The following is a 27,428-nucleotide window of genomic DNA, read 5'->3' as shown; positions in this document are numbered from 1 at the left end:
AAAAAAAAAAATGTCCAACTACAATTCCATTTTCATAAATACTCTTCTCTTGGTACTCTAAGTTTTCCTATTGCATTGCATTAAAATTTCCAGAGAAATATTCTTCAGCTTCAGAATTTAAAACCAAGTCATTCTACACTCTTATTAAATGTAAGATGAATCCATTTTTACTTCAACAAGCATTAATTTATGGCTATAAGAATATGAAAACACAAATAAACAGATGAACACATCCAATGTGTCACATCAGTGGCAACATATGACATGCTAGATGTGTTTGGCGATTTAATGTGAAGCTTTCATCAGTCTGCTACGAAAGTCAGCCAAATTGTGTATGTACACTACCTAAACTTCAGCTGATTTTAGCCCTTATTAGACTTTAATATATTAAATATACAAAGGCTAGATAAAAACTGAAATCAAAGCAGCACTGGGTATATTTATTACGTTAATAATTTGTAAGGATTTATGTAAACATTCAATATGTGCATTCTTGCTCTTTGCTGTAAATTCTTTACAGCTACTCTATGCCCCTACCCACAGAGTATGTCCCACACCTGAACCTTTCCCAGGTAACAACAGCTGCTATTGATCTATTATTCTTCATCAGCAGTATACGCTACTTCAGCGACTTCAATTTCTGGTACAGAATTTTCAGCCAAAGAGCCACTCCAGCATGTCTCATGATTCTCTTTATCTGAGCTGCAACAAGAGATCAATAAACTTTGTCAAATGAAAACTAATATGATCCTCCATAGTAATTTTATGATGGTGATCCACAAAACATTTATAAAGCTTGTTTAACTTATTGCTTATTCCGGATCTAAAAAGTATCTATCCTGAGGGCCTTTATGCAGCAGAGGTGTGATAAAATGCTGAATTCCTCAGCTGTGCAGAATCTATGCAAGACCGAACATTGAAAAACAAACTTTAACAAAAACTAAAAAGATAAGTAAAAGAATAGTATTTACCAGCTGTCCTCACCCAGGGTACCCTGGTCTGCTTCAACTGCAGAAGACTCCACCTCGCCACTGCACTCACTTTCTTCTCCTGACATTTGACGAGTCATTTTTCCTAAAGACAAATCCCTACAACAGATAAGAACAGAGTACCACCAATCCATACAGCAAATGTTTAGCATTGAAGAGCTGTCTAATTTTAAACTTTGCAGTTTCTGGGAACCTATCAATCTCACTCCTACATGCCCCATTTCTTTTATTACTACAGAGATGCAGGGCTTGCACTGGATAGCTATTTAAACAGTTTATTTACTCCAGCTGCTTACTCCCCAACTAAATTAAATCCTCTCCTTGTACCACAATTTGGTAGCTTTACAAAGTTCAAGTCCCAGAGGAGCAATTATGACTTTAGGTAAGAAATCACAGGCAGATGATCCAAGCCATGCACATCTTGCCTAGATGGCAGAAGGATTACAACCAAACATACTCAGAAAGACGACAGGCAGGATGATAAAAAGATTTCTTCAACAGTTTCCCAAGTTTGTCATTGTAAATTTAGAGTCAGCTATTAAGTTTCAGAGCAATACATTTTCCCATTAATGATACAGAGACAGGTAGTAATTTCTTCTTAACAGCAACGCAAATTGGCAGTCTAACTAGCTTGGCTATAAATGAGAATATTGTCATGTAAAATTACCAAAAAAACTTGTTTCCAAAGTATTGCTCTGTGTGGAAAACATACATCAATTTAATTTAATTTAAATCAATCAAGCTGCCACCTGAAGTTCACAAACTGGATATGGTATTCAAATAAGCATTTTCAATAAGCCACAACAAGTCCATTTAAATCCTTTTCCAAATATAGTTCACTTAAACCTTATGTCCAAAGATGTGATTTGTCAGTCTGCCTGGATATACCAGACTCAACAATCCAAGCAGTATTAGAATGACTTCTGAAGAGACCATGGGAATTCACTCCTTTGCTAAGAAAACCCCACAATGACTGACTCAGCAGGTTTAGCAGGACACCAAACAGCCCAACATCAACTGCTCCGGGCCTGCTACAAAGTTTAGCAGACAGGCACCATAAAGTTTATTGTAAAACGTCACCATTTTTCCCTTTGATTTAAATGGACAATGTCCAGTGCTATTTAAATGCTATCTGCGGCAGCATTCCAGGCAATTCAGAACAAAGTTAAAGACATTAATACAGACATATAATTGCCTGATCACTGTGCTCATCAAAACTTTGAGTACAGAGTTGTGTAACTCAGAGCTATTTTTTCACTGCTCTCATCTCTAGCAGGGCATTTAATATAGCCAACATTTCAAAAGCAGAATAGAAATTTTGCTTTATCCTCAGAAGACTTAAAGGATTAGGAAACATAATCCCCGTTACTTCAGAGGGAAAAGATGGGACAAGAAGTTTCTCAGTCATCAGTACTAAACAACAGCTTTTTAGCTAGCACATAAGAGCGAGCCTACTGAAAATATTGCTCTGTGTGTAATTACGTAGGGAAGATTGTTTTCTAAGAACACATTTAAAGCTGGTGCTTGCAACTATATAGAAAAAATGTTTTCCTGAAAAGAAACTCCTAAACCTCACAAAATTTCTACATACCTAATTCTTCTTTCAACAGCATCTATATGAAGTTGCTTTTCACTTAACAATTTCTTCAGCGATTCAACTTCCCTTTGTTTTTCAAGCAGTTCTTTTTGTAGGCGGTAATTTGTTTCCTCCAGAGTTTCACAGAAAGCCTAAAAGGCAAATTTAAGAACAGCTTCCATTTAACTTCAGTGAACTGCCTTTATTGATTTTTCTTTTAGAAACATCATCCTGTAACAGAATTATAGCTGCTTTCCTTTGTATTGATTACTATAAAGAGCTATGTAAACTTTTCTTTTTAAAGTTCCGTCCTTAATGAAACAATGCCACTTTGCTCTGAACAATGAATTTATTACGTTAAATTGCCATGCAAATACTTTATCACATCACTGATATCACAACAAGACAGACTTTAGAAAGAGGTTTATTGCCTTTGATGAGCGGTCCCTAACTTTGAACCTTTTTGCCTATATGGAACATTAGCTGAACTCCCTGCTTCCTTTTTCCCCTCATATAAACTTTGTTGTCACATGATTCGGAAGTCAATTTCAAAGTCTCTAATTACTCCCAAGATGCTAGGAGTATTTGGATAAAGTCTGTATTCTTCCCTTACCCAGGATAAAGAAAAAGTTTTAGAATTCTGTACCCAACAGCTGTTAAAAATACAACAATCATGAGAGGAGACAAATACAAAAACATTTTGAAAAAGTTTAGTGAAACGCTAAGAACACTTAACTACTCACCCATGGTATGTTGTGTTACTCTGCTGAGCATGACATGTGTATATATAATACACCCTGATGAATCTGACAGCAAATAATCTCAAAACGTAAAAGTGAAGAGCCAATGTATAATGCAACATCCACCAAATGCAGGAAGTGATAGAAGCTTTGGCACAGAGCCTGCTTTTCTATTACTGGAAAAGAGCAAGTCCACCAACAGTAATGTGCAATTCTGATTTAATAATTCACATATTCTCACTAAATAAGAAACCCACATATAGGGACCCTTGCTTAAAGTCTCTCTTGCACTGAGTTTTAATTTCTTTTACCGATTCAGATAGCAAGTTTATCTTAGCTGACAGCCAATGAAGACCAATCATAAGTTAAGCCACATTCATTCACATCTACCAGAGCTGAGAACACATGGCATGGAATTCATCCTCTTTGGTGATTCTGGTTAAGCAGTCATCCTGTTTCATCCAAGTCAGTTAAGTGAATTCTAGTGTATTTTGTAAAACTGTTCAGGGTTGCTGGTGCCCTAACTGAAAATTGCCCATCATTTTCTTAAGAACATAATTAGGTTATATTACTCCTATATTTAGATTTATGCACATGCACATTTTCCTCTTCAGAGATTAACTAAAATTATTCCACAGGTGGTGCAAGCTGTTTCATTGTTCTACATGAAAAATGAACAAAGCCTTTTGGAAAAAGTAATTTCTTAATGCAATCTGTGTATCAGCTGCCCAAGGAAGGGAAGTCACTGTTCACAGCCAAGAAAACATAAACATTTCTGAAGGATGCCGTAACAGCAGAAAGGTGAACCGGAGTTGAGAAAGACCTATCAGGGAATTGTGTGTAATGAGGTATCTTGCTCCTTGAAGAGCTGGACACCTGGAGCGTGGTACAATTCTAATACTCAGGCGGGACCAATTTTTCCTCTAACTTCTGAAAGGGCAACAAAACTAGGCCAGCTGGAAGACAGCTTTGATTCCTTCTTCAGTGGATCATGAAACACATATGTCTGGGAAAGGACCTGTGGAAATAATTACCAAGGATGTGACAAAATAAAACCCAACCAGATTGCTTTAGTGAATATTTTGCCTACATTTCTGTGATTAGATTTCTATATGGCCGAATTGATGTCTAATGAGGGAGGTACCTGTACCTCTCCCCAAAAAGATAAATATGTTTCGGTAAGTCTTTCTTGAACTGGAATAATAGATGTAGAACAACAGAAGATATCCATATTTTCCATTATTAGGAAAATGGTAACAAGATTATTTTTTTTGCAATGCTTTGTATGACAACGGTAAAGCAAAACAGAAGTGATTTTTGAGATCCCTTCAAAAATGATCTCCAGGAATAAGTGTGAACCATAGTGCTTGTCCTACAATTAGGCATTGTTTTGGAAAAAAAGAGTGTGAGGGATGGATATACATGCTGTCTGATACGCAGGAGTTCAGGATCCTAACAGGCAGGAGCAGGGCAAAAACCAGGACCACCATCACTGATTTCAGGTGAACAGACTTCAACCTCTTCAGAAACCTGATTAGAAGAAAGAATCCATAGGAAACCACCTTGCAGACAAGAGCAGTCCAGGAGAGCTAGCTGATAATCAAGGATCGTCACCTTCAAGCTCAATAACAGGTCAGCTCAACAAGTAGGAAGTCAAACAAAGGTTGCAGGAGGCCTGTATGGATAAGGCAAGGGACTCCTAACCCAACTCAGACATAAAAAGCAAGTGTACTAGTGGTGGGAGCAAGGAGAGGTGACCAAGTATAGCTCTGCTGTCTGATCTTACAGGAACAGTGCTAAGAAAGTGAAGGCCAATGGAACTGAGTCTGCCAAGGCATGTGAAAGGAAACAAGAAAAGATTCTACAAAGATTCTATGTATCAATAAAAGGAAAACTAGGGAAACCATGGACCTGCTGCCAAATCGACAGCATGTGACAAATCATACTGAAAACATTAAGGTACTCGATCCCATCTTTGCCTGTCTTGACTGGTAAGCCCAGCCTTCAGGAATACCAGACCTCTGCAACCAGAGGGAAAGACAAGGAAGGGCAAGATAAATTTACCCTCAGTGGAAAACAACCAGGTCAGGGAATATTTAAACAAATTGGACATACATAAGTCCATGAGGCCTGACACATCGCACCTCTGAGTGCTGAGGGAGCTGGCTGATCTCCAGTTCGCTGTCCACCACCCCCACCCCGGTTTCACAATTCAAACATCATAACTGAAGATAATTGAGTATCTTTCACGTGGTAAGAGGAGGAGAGAGCTGGGACTCCTCAGTCTGGAGAAGAGAAGGCTCAGGGGGATCTCATCAATGGGTATAAATACCTGATGGGAGGGAAAGAAGAGGGAGCCAGACTCTTCTCAGTGATGCTCATTGACAGGACAAGAGACAACAGGGTACAAATTAAAACCCAGGAAATTCAATCTGAACACACAAGGTAAGTTTTTTTTTTTTGCCATGATAGTGATCAAAGACTGGAGCGTGTTACACAGAGAGGTTGTGAAGTCTCCTCTGTAGAATATTCAGCACCTGACTGGACGTGGTCCTGGGCAACATGCAGTAGCTGACTTTGCTTGAGCAGGAGAGTTGGACTAGATTATCTCAAGAGGTCCCTTCCAACTTCAACCACTCTGTAATAAGGTGGAGTATCCCTTGGAGACCACAATCTTACGACAGCTTTCTCAAACAACTTTACAAAAATGGTTAATAGATCAAACTACAACAGCACAGCTATTTTAATAGTTTGCCTGAATTCCTATGGTGGAAGAATAACCCTGGGACTCCACTGCAGTACACATGATCAAAACCTCAATGAAGGCAGCACTTAAACTTCTTTATTAATTATCTGACCAAATAATTCCTGTAGTTCTTGGTAATTTTCATCAACTTAAATAGCTATAATGAAAAGTGATTGTATAGAAATCAAATATGAGTTTATGACACAAGAAACATATCAAATCCTTCAGACGTACATAGTAATGTAGCAAGAGCCAAGGTACTCTCACTTACACACAAAACTGGTAACTGAATTTATTTGAAGGAACATCACTTAACGTTCGTGATTTCTACAGTATTAACAATGTATGTGCAACTCCAAAATATAGTTATTCTAAAGCAAGAAAACTAAGACCACCTGTTCTAGTCACACTTGATACACCTCTGCATGCCAGTGAAACCTATTTCTAATAAAACAGGCTGCATCATCCAGTATCGTTTGCTCAATGTACTCAAATGCATGTTGAAAGGCTCTTTTACACCACTACTCACAACAGTTATCTGCAAGAACACTGTTCTGGTGGTCAGAATTATTCCTGTTGTTACATTTCATAGCAAGAAACATTTTACTGCAAGACTTGAAGTCTAAGGTGACAATGTGTTGAATGTAAATCTACAAAAAGTTCTCCTTATATTCAATAGTTGACTTAAAGACAAGTTTCATGCACTGGTCATAAAAGGCAAAAAGGAAGAGATTATACCTTGGGATGAAGTACAGCAGTCAGATTATCAGTGTGTGCCAATAATCAGACTGTATCAGTTTTAGAAATACATCCATTTGCAAGTTTTTGTGAAAGAACAGAAATAAAAGTCTTTCATTCCATACTGTTCAGCAGATTTTATAATACTCTAACTACTGCCTTCTGCTTTTGTCATATTATGTAGCACTTACCCTGCTCTCTTCTAGACTGTCAAAAGGACCCGGAGGATCATCCAGACAAAGAAATTCTCTCACTGCAAGGCTTTAGCAAATAAAAGAGAGCTAATTACTTGAAGTACAAAAAAGTAACAATGCAAATATGATTGTACATGCACAGTATTTCTTTAACGGACACAAACATCTACCCTCAAATTTACTCTCAAGTATTCAAAATAACATTTACAATATTGTCTCAGTTGTATGGCTTAACAAGAGACAGTATTTAACATATGACTTCAGAAGCTGTGCAAGTACAGAGAGTTAAGCCAATTCAGAACATGATTTTTTTCAAATCTTCATAGAATTCGTCACTACATGACAACTGACAAGCAAGTTTATCACTTTGGTACTGAAGAAATTTGAAAAATTCTCCTAGTGAAAAATAAATATTAAAAGATGGATGAAAAAGTATGTTGCTAAAATCCATATGCAGGTCCCTTCAGGAAATAATAGTGGAGCTAAGCATGGGTACTGAAACATGCTTATGTGTCTCCATGTTGCTAAGATCATAATTCATTGATATATACACAGTTTCTAACTTTTATATATACAGTAGATATTTTTATATATGGAGGAATAAGTTAGAATAAGAAGTGACAAGGTTAACAGGGCACGGATATACTACATCGCTATCTCTAAACACATTTTAAACCAACACATTAAACTTAAAATTGTGTAAAACTGTCATCGCCCTTGTGCATTGTTTTGCACCGTCCAGAAGAAAGTAGTATGTGTAATCCTGTGCTTTACTATAGAGTATTTTGAGCATCTTGCTCATTCTATCTTCCAAGTTTAGATTACTTCTCACAGAACTCTTCAACATCTCCAAACATGTCACTTCAGCCACCTTTCTAATACTTTCCTGCTCTGTTGTAGTCATTCTTCTGTAAATAACCTCCAGTTAGAATACTGTATTCGCAACCAATTAGCAAGTAGTAACTTACTAGCCATTCTGTGCTTGCACTTCGTACTACAAATCTTTAAATCATCTCCTACTGCAATCAATGCACAAAACCAGAAGATGTAAATCCAGACTAATTCCTTCCCTCTTCTAAGTCCCATGGGAAGGTAAGAGTAAAAGGAAGGAATTTTCTGCCTTCTGCTCATTTTCTGTGTTTGAGGCAGATGCAAAGTACAAACACAAGAAAGGAAACTTTTACCCAACTACAAACCTAATCAAACAGTTTCAGGTTTGGCAAGCAAAACAAGACGAGAAATTTCTTCTGCAAACACTAACCATTGATCATACCATCACTTTTAGTTTTAGAAAAGCTCTGAACAATATTTATCTAAAATATATTGAACCTTTACTTTGTTGCCCTCTCCACCGTCTCACATTAGTCAATCTGTGCAAGCCATAGCCTAAACCTGTACTACTAAAACCAATTCCTCCATGTACTTTTAGAAAAAATAAAAAATTCTGCTACAGAAACCAAGTTCACCGCTCCAATTGGCACAAAAAATGATAGATGGTAACAAGTCATTAGTTCAATGATTAGAAAACATAACCTCAAACCAAGGGACATGGTATTCAGGCATATAAAATATATTTCAAGGAGAGCAGCAGGGTTGGTTTTTTCCTTTCCAAATAGTTTAATGTCTGAAGTGACCTTTTTCCAACATGATGCTCAAGTCCATTCCTTAATGGCTGAATTGTTCTTTTCATAAAGATGCTGAAGGAACTCACATATGCCTAATGCAGAAGAATTCATTATGTGGAAAAAATTTTGCTTACCATTTTCTTCAATATCTTCACCCTAATTCACACAGCTCAGTTCAAACATTTTAAAAGTATTTAACTTCTAAATTTTGCTAGTAATTTTATTGTGTTATGAAAGAGTAACATTGAAATGTCATAACATGCAGTAATGCTTGTGAGAAAAAACCAAAATATCCAGAAAAATAACTGTGCAAAAATATCAAATCTACATATATCATCCACTTACATCAGATCAAACACATTTTCTTTGGTTTCCTACAGCTGCTGACAGAAAACTGTCTTTTTCTACAGTTTTCAAAACTTCTGAAATTGGAAGTTGTAGATTCACTATTTTCCATAAAGAGATCAAGAAACTTAAAGCCACAGGTCACCAAAAACATTGTTTCATTATCTAAAATACACACCTGATGGCATAAACGTCCATTTGCAGCCTAGCTTTACTGTCTGCTCTGACCCTGCTCTCCCCTCCTGGGGTTGCACCTCTTCCTTTCATTTACAAACAGGAGAAAATTCTACTTTAAAAGTTTCACAGAATTCTTGTACATCACATGACAGATTGCTGTACATGGCTTCTTTCTTTACTCCTGTGCTACCTGGCATCCTCCCTAAGGGAGGCAGCGATGCCAGCTCACACCAGCACTACAAAGGGCAGCAAGGGCCAGTGTGGCACAGGGGATCCCTGACAAGACTCAACAGCTGACCGAGTTCCTCCCTTTCAAGCTTCTTACACAGGGTGGAGGCAGAGGAGAGCTGTGTCATCTAGATAAAGCCAAATTACACTTCTGTTTAGCAGGTAAAACTTCTTTCTCCCGCTCTGTGAATTGTATGAAATTTTCTTGAACACATTAAACTCTGGGGGTGGATTTCAATCTGATCTTTCACTGAATCTTTAATAGAAGGCAAAATATAAGAAATCCATAGAACACAAACTCTAAATTTAGTCACCTGCATACCATCCTACATTTTATCTTCAAACTACTTTATGAATCCAGTTTTATTAAAAAGTAGGTGTACCAAATGAGGTCTCCTATCCCTGAAGGGCAAATTTCCTACTGTCAGTACGTCTCAACGATAATATAGTGCATAAAGAGAAATAAAAGAGACTTCAAAGGCTCATCTGGTTTTGGTGCTACCCAAGCAGTTTGACTTAATTGCAAAACTGTAGAAGTAAAGTGTGCACTTTTAAGGAGGAAGCAGAGTCAGATGCTCACCACTGCTCATATAAGGTGCAAATATTATTTTTCATTAATGGTAACTTATTCTTTGATAAGTAGGTAAAAAAATACTAATAAAAAATCAGACAGATCAAGTTTCCCTAGTTCTAATCTCTTCCCGAGGTATCCAGACCTTCCATAGATCCAAACAGTAGAACATAAGCTGTAACAATAGGTTATAAAATCTATTAAAAATCTTAATCTTCATGCAGAGTCTTACACAGCCAAGGTCAGTTTTCCTCAAAACCACGTTTCAATTAACTATCTGTTCATTAACCAAAATACAAACTGATTCCACATTTAAATGCCTTTTTCCATTTCATAGGTGATACAATCTAAAAGTTATGTTTTGGAACTTTTTGCCTTAAATTATGACAAACACCATTTTGTCCAATATGGACCACCATCAAGATACAAACAAGCTAGCTGAGACACCAAACTAGCTGCAACAACATGAAGCATAAAGCCTTTGTGTGCTGTTATTCCATCTGAATATGAGAAAGAACTTCTTTACTTGGAGGGTGACAGCACTGGCACAGGCTGCCCAGAGAGGCTGTGGAGTCTCCTCTGGAGACATTCAAAACCCACCTGGATGCTCTAGGTGCAACCTGCTCAGGTGAACCTGCTTTAGCAGCCAGGGGGTTGGACTGGGTGATCTCCAGAGGTCCCTTCCAACCCGACCATTCTGTGATTTTCTTCTATTCAAGCAGACTAGTCACTTATGTTATGCTGCTGTAGACAGACATTTAGAGGATAATTCCTTGTTTTTGGCACACCTATTATTATGTAATTTAACAAACAGGAAGTTCTTAAACTTATCAGCCACATAGCTCACGCATATAATCATGTTTAATTGCCACTGACAGAAATTCACAGGTTGATCCCAATTTCTTTTTCTATTTAAGCTTTCTGTCTCTGATATCTCACAGCAAAGCTTTGCAACTCAGTGTGACATACTGAGAGATGACTATGAATCATCCAAGACATTAACATTCCTTACCTTCCCTATACCCTTGATGATTTCATATGCCTTGTTTAGCCAGCCCTTTCCTAAGACAGCATTCTTCCAGGGATGTTTGTCTGTAGCTCCATCTGTTCTTGCTTGTTTTCCCTGTACCTCTAGCAGACCCTCTTTTGAAACTAAATGCTATGTTTTAGCACTAGACTATGTGGAAATGAGATTCAGATTCCCACAGCAAAAACTTCCCCCCTCCCCCCAGTTCCTCTTCAGCAGTTTTTATGCAACTTTTTTACTATTGCTGAATACTGAACTGATTCAGAAAACTGTATCAATACCAACAGTTATTTTCCAGGTTGTAAAACACAATTGAGTTTATGGTTCTGTATGTACACACTTGCTGTCAATTTGCACTTCATGACATGAAAATGAGTGTCACTTGGTGCCTCAGGATCCCTCTACAATACTTCATAATTTCATTGTTCATTCCATTCTCCAGATAATTTCCAGATATTCTGAACAACAGTGCCTGTAAACTGTGATCCAGCATGCCATGTATAATACCCTGAGATTTTCATCAATCCTTTTCCCCTTTCAATCATTTTATACAAGCTCCTTCATAACTACTCGTTAGATACATTTCCCTCTGCAAAAGACATTATTGCTTTTCCAAGTATTATTTTTATTTACCCGTTTATCACTTTGGGGTTTTTTTATTACAAGCAGTACCAAAAGTCAGACTGACTTACTGATCTCTAGCTTTCAGACGCAACAGTCAAATGCCTTATAAAAATGTGCCAAATGTAGTAATAGCCATTCTACTAAAAAGCAGCTACAAGCATTATATAGTCTCACACCACAGCTCGGCAATTTCACATTTTAGTTCCTCTAAAATTCGTAAGGGAATGCTGTTTGCTCTAGAGATTTCCTTACTCTTTGTTTTTAATGAAGTTTTAGATGAAGACAGTTCCTCAGAATCATTCCTCAAAGAATCTCTTGTACAGCAACCTCAACTTTTTTTATTTCTGATGTTGCAAAAAGTTTTTAGAATGCTCTGCCACTGCAACTTTCTTACTCAAATTCTCTCTTGGGCTATATTAAAACAATTTTAGATTTCATTTGCCGAAATTGTGTTGTGCTCATCTTCAAGTTTTGGAAGAACCTTCAACTTTGTATGAAAAAAGAAAATGTTCAACAAGACTTCTGCACTTGTTTTTTTTAGACTCTTAAACTGTTTTGATTTGTGGTTAACATTTACTTATGTAAAGCAGTCTGTAAAAGTACTTCTATTACTATCACATTGTATAAATTAAAAACCTTCAGTTTAATACACATTTTAAGAACTAGTCGTATAATAGTGTAGGTACTTTGCATTATGAAAGCCTAACATTTAATCTCAATATAAATTATCAATGTAGCAATTCCACATTCAGCACACAGAAGTAATGTTTTAGGAGTAAACATGGGATTAGTCTAACATTTTAAATATTACAGCTTTCAGTTACTAGTTAACCATATACAATTAAAAATACTGCAAACCCCCCCCCCCTTTTTTTTTTGCTTAGGTTAAGACAGGATTAATTTAATAAGATATTAAATAATTCACATAATGACCAAACACACAACACTGATGTTACTAAATTCCTTACTGAATTGCTCAAAGATATACTGTCCGAGTCTAGGCACCTATATGAGGAATTTAGACAAAAAAAAATCCAAATCCACAACCAAAGCTGAATCACATACCAGTTAGCAATATCTTTGTGAGCTACTAGGTTCTGGAGGAATGCCTGTAGTCCCAACTGTCGATCTTCCAAGAAGTCAGGATTGTAATTATCCTTGAACCAGCGCTTTGGGGGAAGAGCCAACCGAAAGCCCGGAAACATATCTTTTAGCTGAAATAGAAATCAAAGCCAAAGAAAACCAAGGGGAAAATGTCTTTATGAAATACTGAATTTGACACAGGCACTGACTGTACTCAGAATTACAGGATCTTTCTGTCTCTTGTTAACTTTAAGCACAAGGTAAGTCTCAAACACAAACACAATCACACTATAGCATAAATTGTGGGCACATTTCTGTCATTTGCTGTGATACCTCACACAATCAAATAACCTCTCAAATTTACCACATAAAACAGGAAATGTAAAATCTTACTTTGTTATTTAACATCTCAGAGTCTGCTATTTAATGCCTTTCAATCAGTAAATCCAAGAAAATTTTATGTAAGTAAAATGTATCAGATAAGTAAGCATTTCAGTGGAGTTTCTTCTAAAGCACTCAGGGATAGCAAGTACTAAATAAACTTCAAAAAAAAATATGCAAAAGCCTATTACAGACCTACAACTCTGCAACTCATCTTTTTTTGGGGGGCTAGCAGAATGAATTACAACACATGCATGAGATACTTCTAGTAAAGAGTAGCTCCCTTGTACACCCAGAATATTAAAATTTCAACATACATTTGAATGCGGCCCAAACCCTAGTACCAACATGCAAAATTGCTTTTTTAAGTCACTTAAATAGTAATAGGGTATACTCAACATCAGAAATACCTACAGTTTTTCTTTGAATTCATAAATTAAATATGCAAGTGGATGGAAGCATAAAATTATATAATGATGGATCTGTCCAAGGATGCCAATTAATTTATCTAATATGCATGAATATAAAAAAAATGAACACTTTCATAAACCCCAATTTTTAGATGTGTTTTATTGGAAGGGATGCTTGACACAAAGAAATCTTGGAAGAGGATTTACAACCAACAGGAAATTTACAAAATCTAATGTTCCTCCAACTGCCACAAGAATCATTTATTCTTTTCCTGAAGACAGGATTAAGTCAACTTCTGTCAGGGATATACTGCACACACCTAATAGTTGTATGAATTTTCCAGTGACAGGGATTCCAGAATCTGCCTTGAAAACAATTTAGCACTCAGTGTTTACATAGCTACAAGGTAATTCTTCAGCGGGTATCTTGATTTAAGCCTTCTGACAATAACTTTACTTATTTAACTACTCTTTCTGGACTCATGAAAAATGATAACAGATAGCTCTTTCAACAGATTAAGTTTTTAAGAAGTTAAAACCACAAACTATTTCAGCTAGAATCTCTCTAAACAGTTTAAAGGGAGAACCGTGTTAGTGGATCATCCTTTCTCATCTAAGTGCCATTTCACAGGACAAGAAGGGTGCTTTTTTAACATCACAAGTATTGTATATTCCAAAAGCCCATGATTTAGTTTCTTATTTATAGAATGCTTTATTGTTAAAGCCTTGCTCTATTTCTGCATTTAATTATTTAAGCATATGTTTTCCTCCTCCTAAATTTCATCTTGATATTAGACTCTTCTTGATAATTTTTAAGTTTATCTTTGGTCATGCAAAGTTCCTTCATCTCTTACCAAGCTATTATTAATACCATCTATGTTAGCATCCTCTATGCTTCACAACCCCTCTTAAGTTAATAAAATACTGAATAAAACTGAACCCAGAGAAGATAAAAAAATGCGTTCCTGTGTTAGGTGTAGAGAGGACTGCAGACAACCATTGCTGGGAAAGCTCTTCAACCACACAGATTTCTGCTTAATGGTAATTTCACTTGTTTGGTAATGTAGACCATGTAATTTATTTCTAAGGAAAGAGTATGCCTACCCACAGATTACTCCTTTTGTGGATGAAGACAGTATGAGAAAGCTAGCTGCTGTCAGCAGAGTAATTTTCAACAGCACAGTCCTAGGGCATTCTTTCCTGAACACTCCGCAGACACAGCAGGAAAACTGGGGGTCAGACAAGTTATGCTGGCTGTGATTGCCTGCTTAGATCCAGCATCTTTTTTAGATGTCTCTCCCCTACATCATCAAATGATACACTATGCATATCACATGAGGCACATGCTCAGGGAGAAATGGGTAACTTCTTGGTTCTTAAGACTGGCCTGTAAGATAATGAAATCATTAGTTGTATAATATCAATACCAGCACAGTAATAAACTTTACAAAGTTCTTTTCCCACCATTTATGGGACCAAAGAGCATTCTTCACATACTTCTCCAATCCACTAGGCCTTCTTACAGAAAACCATGCATCTAGCCAAATGTCTTTACTTTAGCCTTTGCTCTTAACCCCTCAAGCTCTGTCATGTTCTAACATCCAATAAAATAAAATTTCTTGTTAACATTACAGCAAGACAGTATTTCAGTCTTTGCTGTAACATTCGCTATGTGCTTCTTACAGTTTGCTCTCAAGTAACTGAGTTATTTTACTGCCTCCTTCCCTTACTTCCATCTCTAATGAATTACATAAAACTTAACCTATCGCTTTTAGCATCCTGTGACAGTTCATCGTGCATCTCAGCACTTCTGCGTTAGTCTTTCAAAGACTGTACTGCTCTCCTTGTGCTTATCTTTTTCTTTAAAAAAAAAAAATTACTTTTGACTTAGATCATTATGTGGCTTCTTGTGTACCTATACTGGCATTATCTCATTCTTCCTTTACTTTGGATTACTTTGCCATCATCATCTATTTGTCTTCTTTCAGTAGGTGTGGAGTTTTCATAACCTTTTCATTGCCTGCAAAGTAGATAGCTTCGACAAAAAACATATTGTTCACACTTGAAATCTGTTCTTTTCAAGTCTTAATCTGCTGCTGCACTTATTAGTTTCATTCGTTAAAGCTAAGTTAATGGTTTTGAGCTCTTTTACTCCCACTCATTTCTGTTTTATTAGCTGTTCCTTACTAAAGTATTTCAGAAACCAGCTGAGGAACAAAACACTTTCTAAGATACTCTGGTCATCTGTTTTGTGGCTTGTTTTTCTATTTCTTGTTGGGTTTTTTTTTTGAGAGATCAGGGCAAATAAAGAGTGCTATTAAAAAGTTCACTAGCTGCTTCTGTTAGTTAACTGAGCTGCATTAATTCATCTAGTCCTGATTTTGTCTAAGCATGTCCCTATAGGGACACTGTTCTTATTTTCACATTTTCTTCATTTTTAGCCACTGCCAAAATCCAACTCTCAGTTTAGACTTGTGAATAAGTATGTACCTGACATATACAAAACATACTGCTCTTTTGCCTTTACCTGGTCTTCCTGAAAAGCCATTCCCCTCTCTGTTAATATCTCGAACTTATACATGTAGTGATCAATTATTCAATTCAGTTGGCATTTAATGCCAAGTTTCAAGTACTGTTTCAGGGAATGAGTAATTGCCACCAACTTCAAGAAGGACGGTGGGGGAAAGGATTTATAAGATAGTATAATTCTCTTGTTCATAGTGGAATTCTAGGAGATACAGAAAATCCTGACAGTACACATGCATACAACTTCACGTCTGCATTTGCCATTAGAGAACAAGGAATTGCCAGTGTTGCACTGCATCTTTTTAACCACTGATGGCACATTTAACCATTTAATCTTCAGTTTGTAAGACATTATGCTTTTTATGATACAGAAATGCCAGTTCCAGGAACTGAAACATACCATAATTCTAAAACTTCTAGAGAATTACAGAACAGCAACATATTAAAGGTTTAGATGTATACTGAAAGATAAAAAAGCTTCAGTAAGCGACACAAGGCAATAATAAAGCTCTTCCTTTGAAACAGAAATCCTAATACCCATGAATAGTGTGAGAAGCCAAACATTTTTGTCTAAGATTTGACTGCAGAGATTAAGGACTTCACTTGTAAAATCTAAACAACTATTCTAAAATGAATACCTGTGGCATTTTAATTTTTCAGACTATTGATAACCACACTGAAAGTCAATGCATGTAAACCAGTTCTTGACCTGTATCTGACATAGCTGACCAAAATACAAACCGTTACATGACTTGACTTCTGAAATTGGAGTTGAAACTCCCAGAACACAAACATTTCAAAAGAAGTCAGGCTTTCACCAATATCAAGGCATTCCTTAATTTAGGATAAACTGAATTAAAGGCAGAAATTTCTTCAGAAAGAAATCTTTAAAGTAATTCACATTCAACAATATGTATCAGTTTAGACTGCATTGATCTTTTAAAGATAGCCTAAAAGACATCCAAATAGGTCAAACAAAGAACCCACAGAAATGTGAGTTCGTGTCCATAATCAAAACTCAATCAGAATTATGTTTTTGGTTGACTAGGCACGTTGATCCAAGGAGAAGAAAAGATATACAAAAAGCCCCTTACTATAGGTAAAAAAGGGAGTGTTAAAATGTTACAAGCCTGAACATGAATGAACATAATAGCAGAAAACGTGTTAAACTTGCAATGAAAGATTATTCTTAGGAGTGGACAGTAGGACAAAGAAAAGTGTACTTCTGCTTTTCTAGTTCAATGATTCTATAGATATAACGCTGAATGGGATAGCCAAACACTATTTACCAATTAAAAAAACCCCCACAACTTGTACAAATGTTTTTTTTGCTTTCAAGTGTTCTAAAAATATGAAGTTGCTGACTCAGAACTCCTATTTACCTATCATGTCTGTCTTCAGCTTTAAAGAGCTGAAATATTTCACAATTAACTTTGAAAACACTGAAAACTACTGACTGACCAGCATACAAAGAACTACTTATGTTCACGAAACTTCAGTTTTATCATGAAAAAAGCAGAGATTATCCCACTGAAAAGGACTAAAAAATTATCGGATCATTCCTGCAAGAGAATACAGGCCCTTATTTCTACTTCCATGCAGGGGATACAACTATTAAATAGTTGTATTACCTTTATCACATAGATTAGGAATAAAGTATGAAGCACACCAACAATTTCAGATGAAGAAATACCATCTTTACATTAGCTGTAGTTATTTCATGCATCTTAGGAAAAATGAGGAATTGTATGTTTTTCAATCATTAATACAGTATGCGTTCTATATGCAGTAAAAAATGGCAAGAAAAAAGGGTGACCAAAATGTGAGACAAAGAAAATGAAACTTGAAAGAAGAGAGGCAAGTTAGCTGAGAATTTAACGATGTTTAATTCTCACCTTGTCATTAAGCCTGGAGAAGTCAGTGTACCGTCTGAAAACCACCCAACTTTCCTCTGGACTTCTTTTTACCAGTATTTTGTATACCTGTGTGGAAAAACAGTAAAAAAGGTACAGAACTTCACATTGTATTGGCTGAAGGCTGAAGTTATCCTTTATTTCTTAATGCAACAAAACCTGTGGATAAAATGAGACTCTTTAATTGGATTTAAAAAACCCCCAACACCACGAACTTAATTTCAGCACAAACAGTATAAATTAATTTCAGAATTAAATGAAGGAGTTTCTATAATTCTTAAGTATATTTAACTATTTTAGGTCTCTAAGAAAGGGCTTGTGCAACTGCATCCAGATTTCTTCCACAGAGAAACAAGCCTCAGCTATCAATGGGGTAAATCAAGTATGTTTTAGTGATCTACTTTAACCTTTGCTGAATTATAGTTTTACTCATTAATCCTTGAAGCTAATCTTACTTTTAAGATGACTGTAATAATCAGGTACTGAGTGCTATATTGTTTTAAAATGTCTCATCTGACTTGCTTCAAAAGGAAAAGTGAGCCAGGATAAAAATAACATCCTCCCGATTTCATTTTTCTCGAACATTAGGTTTTGTCTTTCCAGGCAAAATATGACCACTTCCCTAGATAACTGCACAAGAACAATTATACTAGCACTGTAGAACTGAAGTAACAGACCCTTTGAATCAGGTTTAGCAAGACAAGCAAGCAGTACCATCTTCCTATTTAAAAGCAAATGCCTTAATAACAAAAAAAATCAATCACCTTTTACAGAGGACTGATACTAAAAATGCCTGAACACAATGAATCTAACAACACAGAACTTCATCTAGAAAATACCAAGCAGTGTCTAGGAAAGAAGAGTTCTTATCTCACAACCTTACTTTCACATAAGGAAAGAGAGGCTCTGTAATTGTACTGTGTTAGCTTTCCTAGGCTAGGTGCTTGCCAGTTAAAAAAAAAAAAAAAAGAATACAAGGAAGAAAAAGGTATTTTTGGAATCGTAAACAATCCCTTATACGCATTTAATCAAATTCTATTTAAAACATTTTCTAATCTGTTACACAGTAAACTTTTCCATTATTTCATGTTTTCACAGCAAGTTGTCTTAGCTGATGAATCTTTTTCTTGTTGTAGTCCCAGTAGGCATTAACCCCAGTGCCAGCCAGCTTCTGTACACGAGACCATTTTTAGCATTTCTGTATTCTATAATATATTGTTGCAGACAGTTACACAAACTACAGATAACTACAGTGCAAATTAAAAGCAATTTTAAAAGAGTACTTCTCCTATTTACATTTTAAACACAAAATTCCACCTTCAAGCAGCATTCACCTGTGAAAGTCATGGACTATGACAGAGGCGGTATTTCAGCCATTAACAAAAAGCTATTAGCTTTTAAAATTCAAGCTGGAAGACATGCCTGTGAAGCCAGCATTATAATGCAATTCTTCTGTCTTACGTTTTCTGTATAAATGTTTGTCCCAATGTTTTAGCTTTCTTGTCATACCAAAAGTAGAAACAGTTTATTTTACAAAAATTTCATAAAGCGGAACTACTATATAAAATTGTGAACACTCTTTGTTTTTTTCTGTGTTTTACTGTGTAGTCGCAGCTTTGGAATATGTTTGTGGACTTGCTAATCACTATTTTATTCTTCTATTCTACTAAAATTTATGCAGAGGCATTGCTTACAAATGAATACATGAAAAAAATCCAGTTAGTGTGACCTTCACTTTGAATGGTTCCCAAGTAAATATTACACAACTTTAAAAAAAATCTTCACAAATTACAGTCAACTTAATTGTAATAAGGACCACAATCATCTTGTGATTACTGGCCCAAAACACCATGGTCAACCCGAAACAAACATTTTTGGTTTTCTTGCCAAAGTTAAAAAACCCAAAAAACCACAAACTTTTTTCAAGATTTGTAATTAATAAACCAAGAAAAACTAGAGTATTACAAAACCAACAGTCAGTTACTTCACACAAGGTCTTGGGGAAAAAAACCCTACAAATTAATTCAGGATTGACTAGAATGACATTAATGTCTTGAATTGCCTTACTCCACAAATACAAAATATTCAATGAAAATACGCCAATATTTAGTAACAACCTCTGGCTGATTCAGCATCTTATTGTCATTTCTAGTTAGCTTAAAAAAATAATTAAAAAAAGAAGTACTAATTGAACATTCCAGGACTGCTAACTCATCTGAGACCAATTGCTTACAAAGACATTTTTTAGCCTAGGTTTTTTCTCCCATAAGCTTCAGCAGCCATGCACTCAAACACGCACTAATATTTAGCTCTTGAAGTTAGTAAATCACCCAGCTTAAGTAACTCAGATTCCTATTTTTGGGAACTAAGAGATGCTTACTGTAGAAAAATTCCAACAGTTAAGTCTCACCTTTTACAGGTGATTTCAATTTAATTTCCACTGCCTTCCATCTCACTGATTTTGCACTGCAGAAGCAACCAAAATTTCTAAGACTAATTACTCATTGGTTTTAATGCACAATAGCAAGCTTATTTTCAACATGCAACTGAAAAAAAACAGTTAATTATGCGCTTTCAGAAACAAAAACAGCAACAGAAGTGAATTCCAAAAGAGAAAAAATGCATGCAAGCATTTTAACCATGAAGAACGTGTCATTTGTATTGTAACCTGGCCTTCTACATAAAATGAGTCAAAGTTGTCACTGTTACTATAGTTGAAGAACATCTTACACGCACACTGGAATATGCATTGGCACATTTTCAGACTAACCCTTGTCAATATAACAATACTAATTGCTTCTTTAGTTTTGAAGATCCTATTTAAAAGGAAACTTTTTAAGCTACACATAAAAAATCTGGCTCTTGTCTTACGCTACCATGCATGAAGATATTAGAAACTGAAAAACTTATGACAAGCCAAGCCATCATTCTCAAATAATTAAACCCCAGCATTATTTAATTCTTTACAAAAAGAACTTGATTTTATTAGTATTTCAACTGTCATAAGGGCATTAGATTCCACGCATTTCCAATCTAGAAGAATACAGGAGAAAAAAAATTGCTTGTAATTTCAATTCTACTGCAATAAATATTCTCTCAGCAACATCCTATGGTTGAACTCCTCCCAGCACCCAACTCTCCTGCAAATACAAAGAAGCGCAAATAACAAATGATTTTGCACTACAACCTCCAGTCTGAGTGGTTCCTTTTTTTTTTTAATCATAACATTACTTGCTATTACTCTTCTTTACTTATTTCTGATTAATGTTGCTCTCAAAGAACATAATAATAAATAACTTTCATCAGTCCCACAAGCATTGCTGAATTATCTCAAATAAATATTTCAACCACATCCACAAAAACAAACGCACAAATGCGTTAATATATTTATGGCATGCAAAAAACCCTGAACTGCCAGCTACAGTACATTTTAAGAAAAATCATTACAAATCAGTTAAGCTGGTGTTCTGTCACGAGATACTGTGTATGTGACATCTCATACCGATGTTTTCAGAAGATTTCCCCTTCTTGGAAACTAAGCATAGCAATGCAAGAAGCTGAAACCTACATGTTTACATTTTAATGCAAGTGTTTTATGTTCCTGATCACTGTAAAAGGCAAATATCATGGTGTCTTATCATTCACTTCAAATAAAAGACTACATTTTACTTAGTATGTTTAACTATCCAGAACTTTTGTAAGTTCAATTTCACAAGGAACTGTAACTTCACAAGGACTTCCTGACTTTTCTAGCAGAAACTGCTATCTGAAGTAGAATGAACTTCTATTCCACGTACACAATTACAGGAAAGACTGCTTCTAAGTCTCTGTTTTCCCACCTGTATAATGGGAATGATACTCTCCTCTCATGACACCAGTACTTTGAAGCCAAATTGGTATTTGTAAAGTACTCCAACATTCCTGCACTGCAGGACTAAATACTGAAAGAGAATGCAAAGTACTTTCAATTGTTATCTTGTCATTACAGGATGAACCATACTATCCCCATAACTTACAGTGAATTTTGCCCTTTCCTCCATCACCTCATAACCTAGTATAGTAGGCGTGGATGGTCGATCTTCCCAGCTCCTGGAATCTGTATTCTGCTCCATTTCTTCTACAGGCTGAGTACAGTATTCTATCGATGTATCCATACGCGTAAATTTAGTCCTAACAAGTGGACTACTACACACAGATGACGTAGAACCAATCTGGTCAGGCACGCTCATCTTTTTAAAACTACCAACTGTAGAGTCCTCCAGCTGTCCTTTTGAGGAGCTGGAACTTGTTGAGATGCTCCCAAAAGAAGAACTTCTTTGGTTTCTGTTTGTAAAGCTGGATGATGAACTTCCAATAGGAATAGGAACAGGAACGTATGGTGTTGCCATCCTTCATGAAAAAAAGAAATAAACCAGTTTCTGGTCCAGGAGTTCAAGGTTTATTCACTGTGTAAGCCATGTTTTCTCTTCTTTTCAAGAACAGTACCTGCAGCAAAGGACAGAAAATATTGTAATTTTTAAGTGAATACAACACTGGGATACTACTTTGAAAGCATCTGTATCAGCACTGAGATGGTACATAGCAGTATTGATGGTTAAGTATTTTCATACGGAATTTGGCTTCATATAAAATGCTACTTTTAAATTGTATTTCTGCACTTTGATGGACAGCTTTACAGAAGTTCTGTCTTTCACAACTATTAAAATTAAAATGACAAAGTTAAAGCAAGATTACAAAAGAGAAAAATCTTTTTATCCTTTCTGATTTAAGTGCTATTTTGTTTTATTGAAGTCAGCAATTTTTAGGCATATAAGAAGCTGGTGTAGTTTTAGTGACTGTTTAGCATGAACAATACAAAAGCTTTTCTCAGAATTGCTACTGTTAGATCTGGAACAGACTACATGAGCCAAACATGCATGCAACAATATACATGACACGATTTAAAAGACAGCATAGTAAACAACGAAGGTGAAAAACCTATTTGCATATATTACATATTCACTGAAGTACAATGGATCTGTTTTCAAAGCAAGATATTTTTTCCAAACAACTCTGTTGCATGTAATGCTGCAGACATTTGTAGGTGTTAACTGGGCGCATTTTCTCCAGCATGAATTGGAACTAAGTTTTACAAGCATGCACATCAAAAGCAGTGCTGTAACAGCCACTAGCTTTCCATTCCATCAGATAAAATGTAAAGAACAAGTTCAGGAAAAAAAGATAAAGAAAAGATTTGATATTTTTTCTTCAAAAAAACATTTCAGGCCAAAATGAATCCTTTGTGTGCGTATGTGTACATTTCTAAAAAAAAAAAAAGCAAAAGAAAATTAAGACAGCAGTATCAAATTGCCAAAAATATACCATCTCCTCATTTTAAGAAAGTACCCAAAGAGAGCTCTTACAAGATCCAAATAAGATGCCACCTCTTTGGATTAATAGGATTTGCGTCGCCACCCATTTCACTCAAGAGTATAGCAATCAACCACAAGGCTGGAGGTAACTGTGAAATGGTAAACCATCAACCTGGTTAACATCATATACAGAATCAAGAACCCAAATCTGTTCTGAATTGCCAGGGTGAAGTGATGCTTTCATTCTCTTGATCTAAATAAATCTTAGAGAACATAAATAAGGAAATAAATATGAAATGAACCAGCATCAACAAGACTGACTGAAAATCCTCTTGAAGGAAAACCCAAACTTCCTCATCCTTGCAGCTACACAGGGAAATCACACACTCTGTATGTCAGAAAGCTCAGGGAACTTGACCAACAAGAACAATTCTAAACTGGCAGTGACTCCTCAGAAGCACTTCTGCTTCACTGTGGGATGAGGCTGGACACTTGGCAACATCCAAGGGAGCAGAAATGTCAGTATCATAAACCCCTACTGATTGACTTTGCTGGTCAGGTACAGGATTTGGAGTATCCAGCAGCTTCTGTTGAAGCATAGTCCTGTCCTTGGTTGCGTGACTTTACCCCGTGTCTGACCCGCTTCAGCCTTACATAGTTCAAAAGAAGCAAGTCATACCTGTCTTCGAGACGAGATGTTCTTCTGGAGCTAGACCAGGATCTAATTCCCTTTTTCCACCTTTATCTCAGTAAGCAAATCTATTTTCTGCCTCAAACAATAAACTTGACAATATTTTTTTTTATTAGAGCTAGAAATATCAACACACAAAGTATTCTCTGGCAGATTTTCTCTGGCAATACTTTTGTCTGTATAAAACGCCGAACAAGGTTAACTCCTTTTTCACTTGCCACTTCAGTGACTCTTCCATGTTACCAGCGTAAAGAATTGAGAGTATGCCCTTAAAGAATGCCTCACCCAGCTATGTTCCTGGGAGGTGTGGGATTAAATCTCTATAAACAGAACCCAGTTGAGTCCAGGTTCACAACAAATCAAAGGATCTGTAAATAAATAAAAAAAAAAAGTTATCTTCTGCTGCATGACTATGAATCTGAACCAGGAAATAAAAATAAGCCCACATCTCTGGGAATCTGGTGAAGTTCACTCAGGAGTGAAGAAAAAAAAGAAGTCTGTGCTTTTTGGGAAAAAAAAACCAAACCCCAATCATAAAGCATGACAACATTTACAGCCATTACAACACTTGTGAACAGTGTCTTTTCTGGAATTACTTTTTTCTTTAAAATGATGCCAGTCGAGATAACTTACTGTCTTGACCTTACAAACTTACTCCTACTTTTAAATGCACATACATTACTGAAAGGCTATACCTATATTGGCAAACAACACAGCTCAACACAAAGAGACCTGCAAAGCACTTGGTATTAAGAATCCAACATTTACATTGTACATGCTTCAGCGGCTTTTATGTCAGACTAGCTGTAATTTGGTACCATTGACTAAATGCTTATTAGCAGCTGGGCTGCATTAGGTCTGCTCTCAGGGTACATCTTCTGTTTCAGTTTCTTTTGTACTCTACAAGACCACCCCACATTGTGGGCCAATGCCTATTAGATGGTGATGATCACACTATTTGCTTCTAAAGAACATTCTTGACTAAATCTGACACAATGAACATACCCACAGATAAATAAAAGGGGCTGATACTACCAGTGTCACATCCAGACTCCAGTAAACTCTGAAAGGTAACAGAAGAGTATTCTTTGAGTAACAGAAATGTCAGGTCAAGGAAGCAAAGTGCACACTGTGTTACTTGTTTGATTTCTGCCCTCCTCCCCCCCACCAAGAACACAGGAAAAGAAACATACAAAGATACTACATTAGAACATACTAGACTCATGAATATATATATATGCACATATATTTGTATGTAAATCCATCTTAAACCATAAAAGTATCACAATTTCCAAATATCTAAAATGTTTACATGCTATGAATCACAAGAGGGTTTAAGATTGTATTAATTTGCAGTCTGTGAAGGCTAAACTTTAGAGAAAGAATGCAATGCTCAAACGAAGGTCACAACCTTAGGACTCAAGCCTTTTCTATGAACACAGAAGTTTACTGCCAATTCATGCAATAAAAGGAACAGAAAATAATTTAACAGAAAAACAACTTTTAGACATACCATATAACTCCTTGCTTACATCAGTGAAGCCAGGAGGGAAGATTTAGGTACACGGCGTGCCACTACACAAGCTTCACCCTGGACTGGTGTCACATGTCACTGCACTAAATCAGTAGATTCGTTGCACCACACCAACTTTCAGAACAAACAGATTGCTCACAACACCTAGAAGATAATCCAGTGACCGCACTCTCTTACCTAGATATTTACTTAATTCACTTCTTGTGCAAAATTTGTTTCCTGTTCAGAATCTGTATTTGGTTTAGTTTGATTCCCAACTGTAAGTTAAGAACAAAATAAAAAGGCACATTTGCTGGAGGTACTGAACTGCTAGATCTGAAACAGGAAAGGACAGAGTCCCAGGAATCCTACCTACTAAACAGCATGACACCAACTTATCTTACTGGGCGTTTACAACAGCCACCTCCCTTTTTGTGGGTGAAGCAAATAGGTCATAACAAAACCAGTTTAAAAGGGTTTGCCTCCAGCTTGCAGCTATCGCAATTCCAAACCCTTTTAAGCTAATGGTTTGTATGTTCATTGAGAAACATATAAGCCACGCGATTCAAGGATAACCGATTACAAACCAAACAACACTTACTTAACAGTTCTAATTGGATTCAGTAGACTTTTAGCTATGCAATACTATCTGTGCTCTGGTTACATATACCGTGTCTCTGGACAACACCACCTGACCTCTGTTGTTTAGGATCCAAGTGCTACCATGGAACGTCACCTGAAGAACTAGCAGAATACTTAGAGGCACTTTGCTGAGTTAGGTTTTACAAAAGGTTTTAAAAATAGTAATTTTGTGTTGACTTCCATCTAGCTCCTTAACAACGTATTTCACCTGTTTCTGAACTCAAACCGGAGCCTATTTATCACACCTCGCACACACACGCAAGCACGCAGAGAGGGACACTCTCCCTGCCCCAGGGAGCCCGTTACCGAATTACAAACAACCGAAGGTAACTCCCCCCCGCCCCCGGAGTTCCACGCTAGGATGTGTCTGCGCTGCCCACCAATGCCTGCGAGTTAACGGCTCTGAAAGGGATGAAACGCCGCAGACCCCGTAGCCCTCCTCGGGCCAGCTATCGGCACGGCCCCGCCGCGGGGGGGACCCGCTGCCCGCGGCCGCCCGGTCCCACCAGGCCCCGCCACGGAGGGTCCGCAGCTCCGCCCGCGGGCGGCCGCGCTCGCCCCGCTTTACGTAACTTGAGAAGCAGCCGCCAAGCCAGCGGTACCGGCGGGGCCGGGCCGGCGCAGCTGCACGGCCTGGCGAGCCCTGCCCCGTTGCAAGGCTCCGGTAACCGGCGGGACCCACAGCGGCGCGGGCTGAGAAGCCACCCCCGAGCTGGAGGTGCGGCGCCGCGTCTGCCCCGGCCCCGCCCCGGGGAAGGGAGGTCCGGCCCCACCGCCTGCCCGAGCGGCCCCGACCCCACGCCCCGCGGCGCCCCCCACCGGCAGGGACCGACACAGCCACCTCCGCACAGGTGCGCGGGAGCCGCGGCCAGCAGGCGGCGGGGGCCAGCGGCGACCAGCGCGGGGCGAGCGGTGGCGAGCCAAGACCCCGCTCCCCGCGCCGCCCCAGCTCCCCGCCGCCTGACTCCCTCGCTCCCCTCCCCGGCGGCAACGCCTCCTGCCCCGCTCGCCCCTTCCCGCCTGCCGGGTGGCTGTGAGGGGAGGGCGAGCGCCCCCACTCACCTGCTCGCCGCCGCGCTCGCCTCCCTCTGCCGCCCCGCCGCTGGGGCCGCCCCTCCCCCTCAGCCGGCCCCGCCCCTCCGCGCGCCGAAAGGGAGGCGCAAGGCGCCCGGGGCCGGGGGCGGGGAGCGGGTCGGTACCTGCAGCGCGGGGCGGGCGTGGGCCGGATCGGCCCACAAGTACCGGCATGCCCCGCCCGCCGGTAAGGTTTTCATCTCCCGGCAAGCAGTGCGAAGCCGCCTGTGGCGGGGGCTGGCCGCGGTGCATTTCGGGTGCTGC

At 37.9% G+C, this 27,428-nt stretch overlaps 1 protein-coding gene across 9 annotated transcripts; it reads right to left on the bottom strand.

Annotated features, from left to right (window-relative positions):
- Nucleotides 1-27,428, bottom strand: SNX16 (sorting nexin 16). Of its 9 annotated transcripts, none has more exons than XM_080381876.1 (9): nt 27,153-27,326; nt 23,296-24,303; nt 21,910-22,378; nt 17,876-17,962; nt 12,646-12,794; nt 6,981-7,050; nt 2,581-2,717; nt 972-1,088; nt 1-702 (listed from the first exon to the last, which is right to left on the bottom strand). In XM_080381876.1, the coding sequence occupies exons 3-9, from the start codon at nt 22,279-22,281 to the stop codon at nt 597-599; spliced, it is 1,038 nt and encodes a 345-aa protein (XP_080238002.1). In that variant the 5' UTR covers nt 22,282-22,378; nt 23,296-24,303; nt 27,153-27,326; the 3' UTR covers nt 1-596. The 9 variants fall into 9 exon arrangements, with proteins under 9 accessions (XP_080238002.1, XP_080238004.1, XP_080237999.1 ...); XM_080381878.1 differs by having other exon boundaries at nt 24,221-24,303; XM_080381873.1 differs by lacking the exon at nt 27,153-27,326 and adding an exon at nt 24,941-26,651.

The sequence above is a fragment of the Falco punctatus genome (genome assembly GCF_963210335.1).
Source record: "Falco punctatus genome assembly, chromosome: 3".
Taxonomy (NCBI): domain Eukaryota; kingdom Metazoa; phylum Chordata; class Aves; order Falconiformes; family Falconidae; genus Falco; species Falco punctatus.
This window is presented reverse-complemented; position numbering and strand designations above follow the sequence as displayed.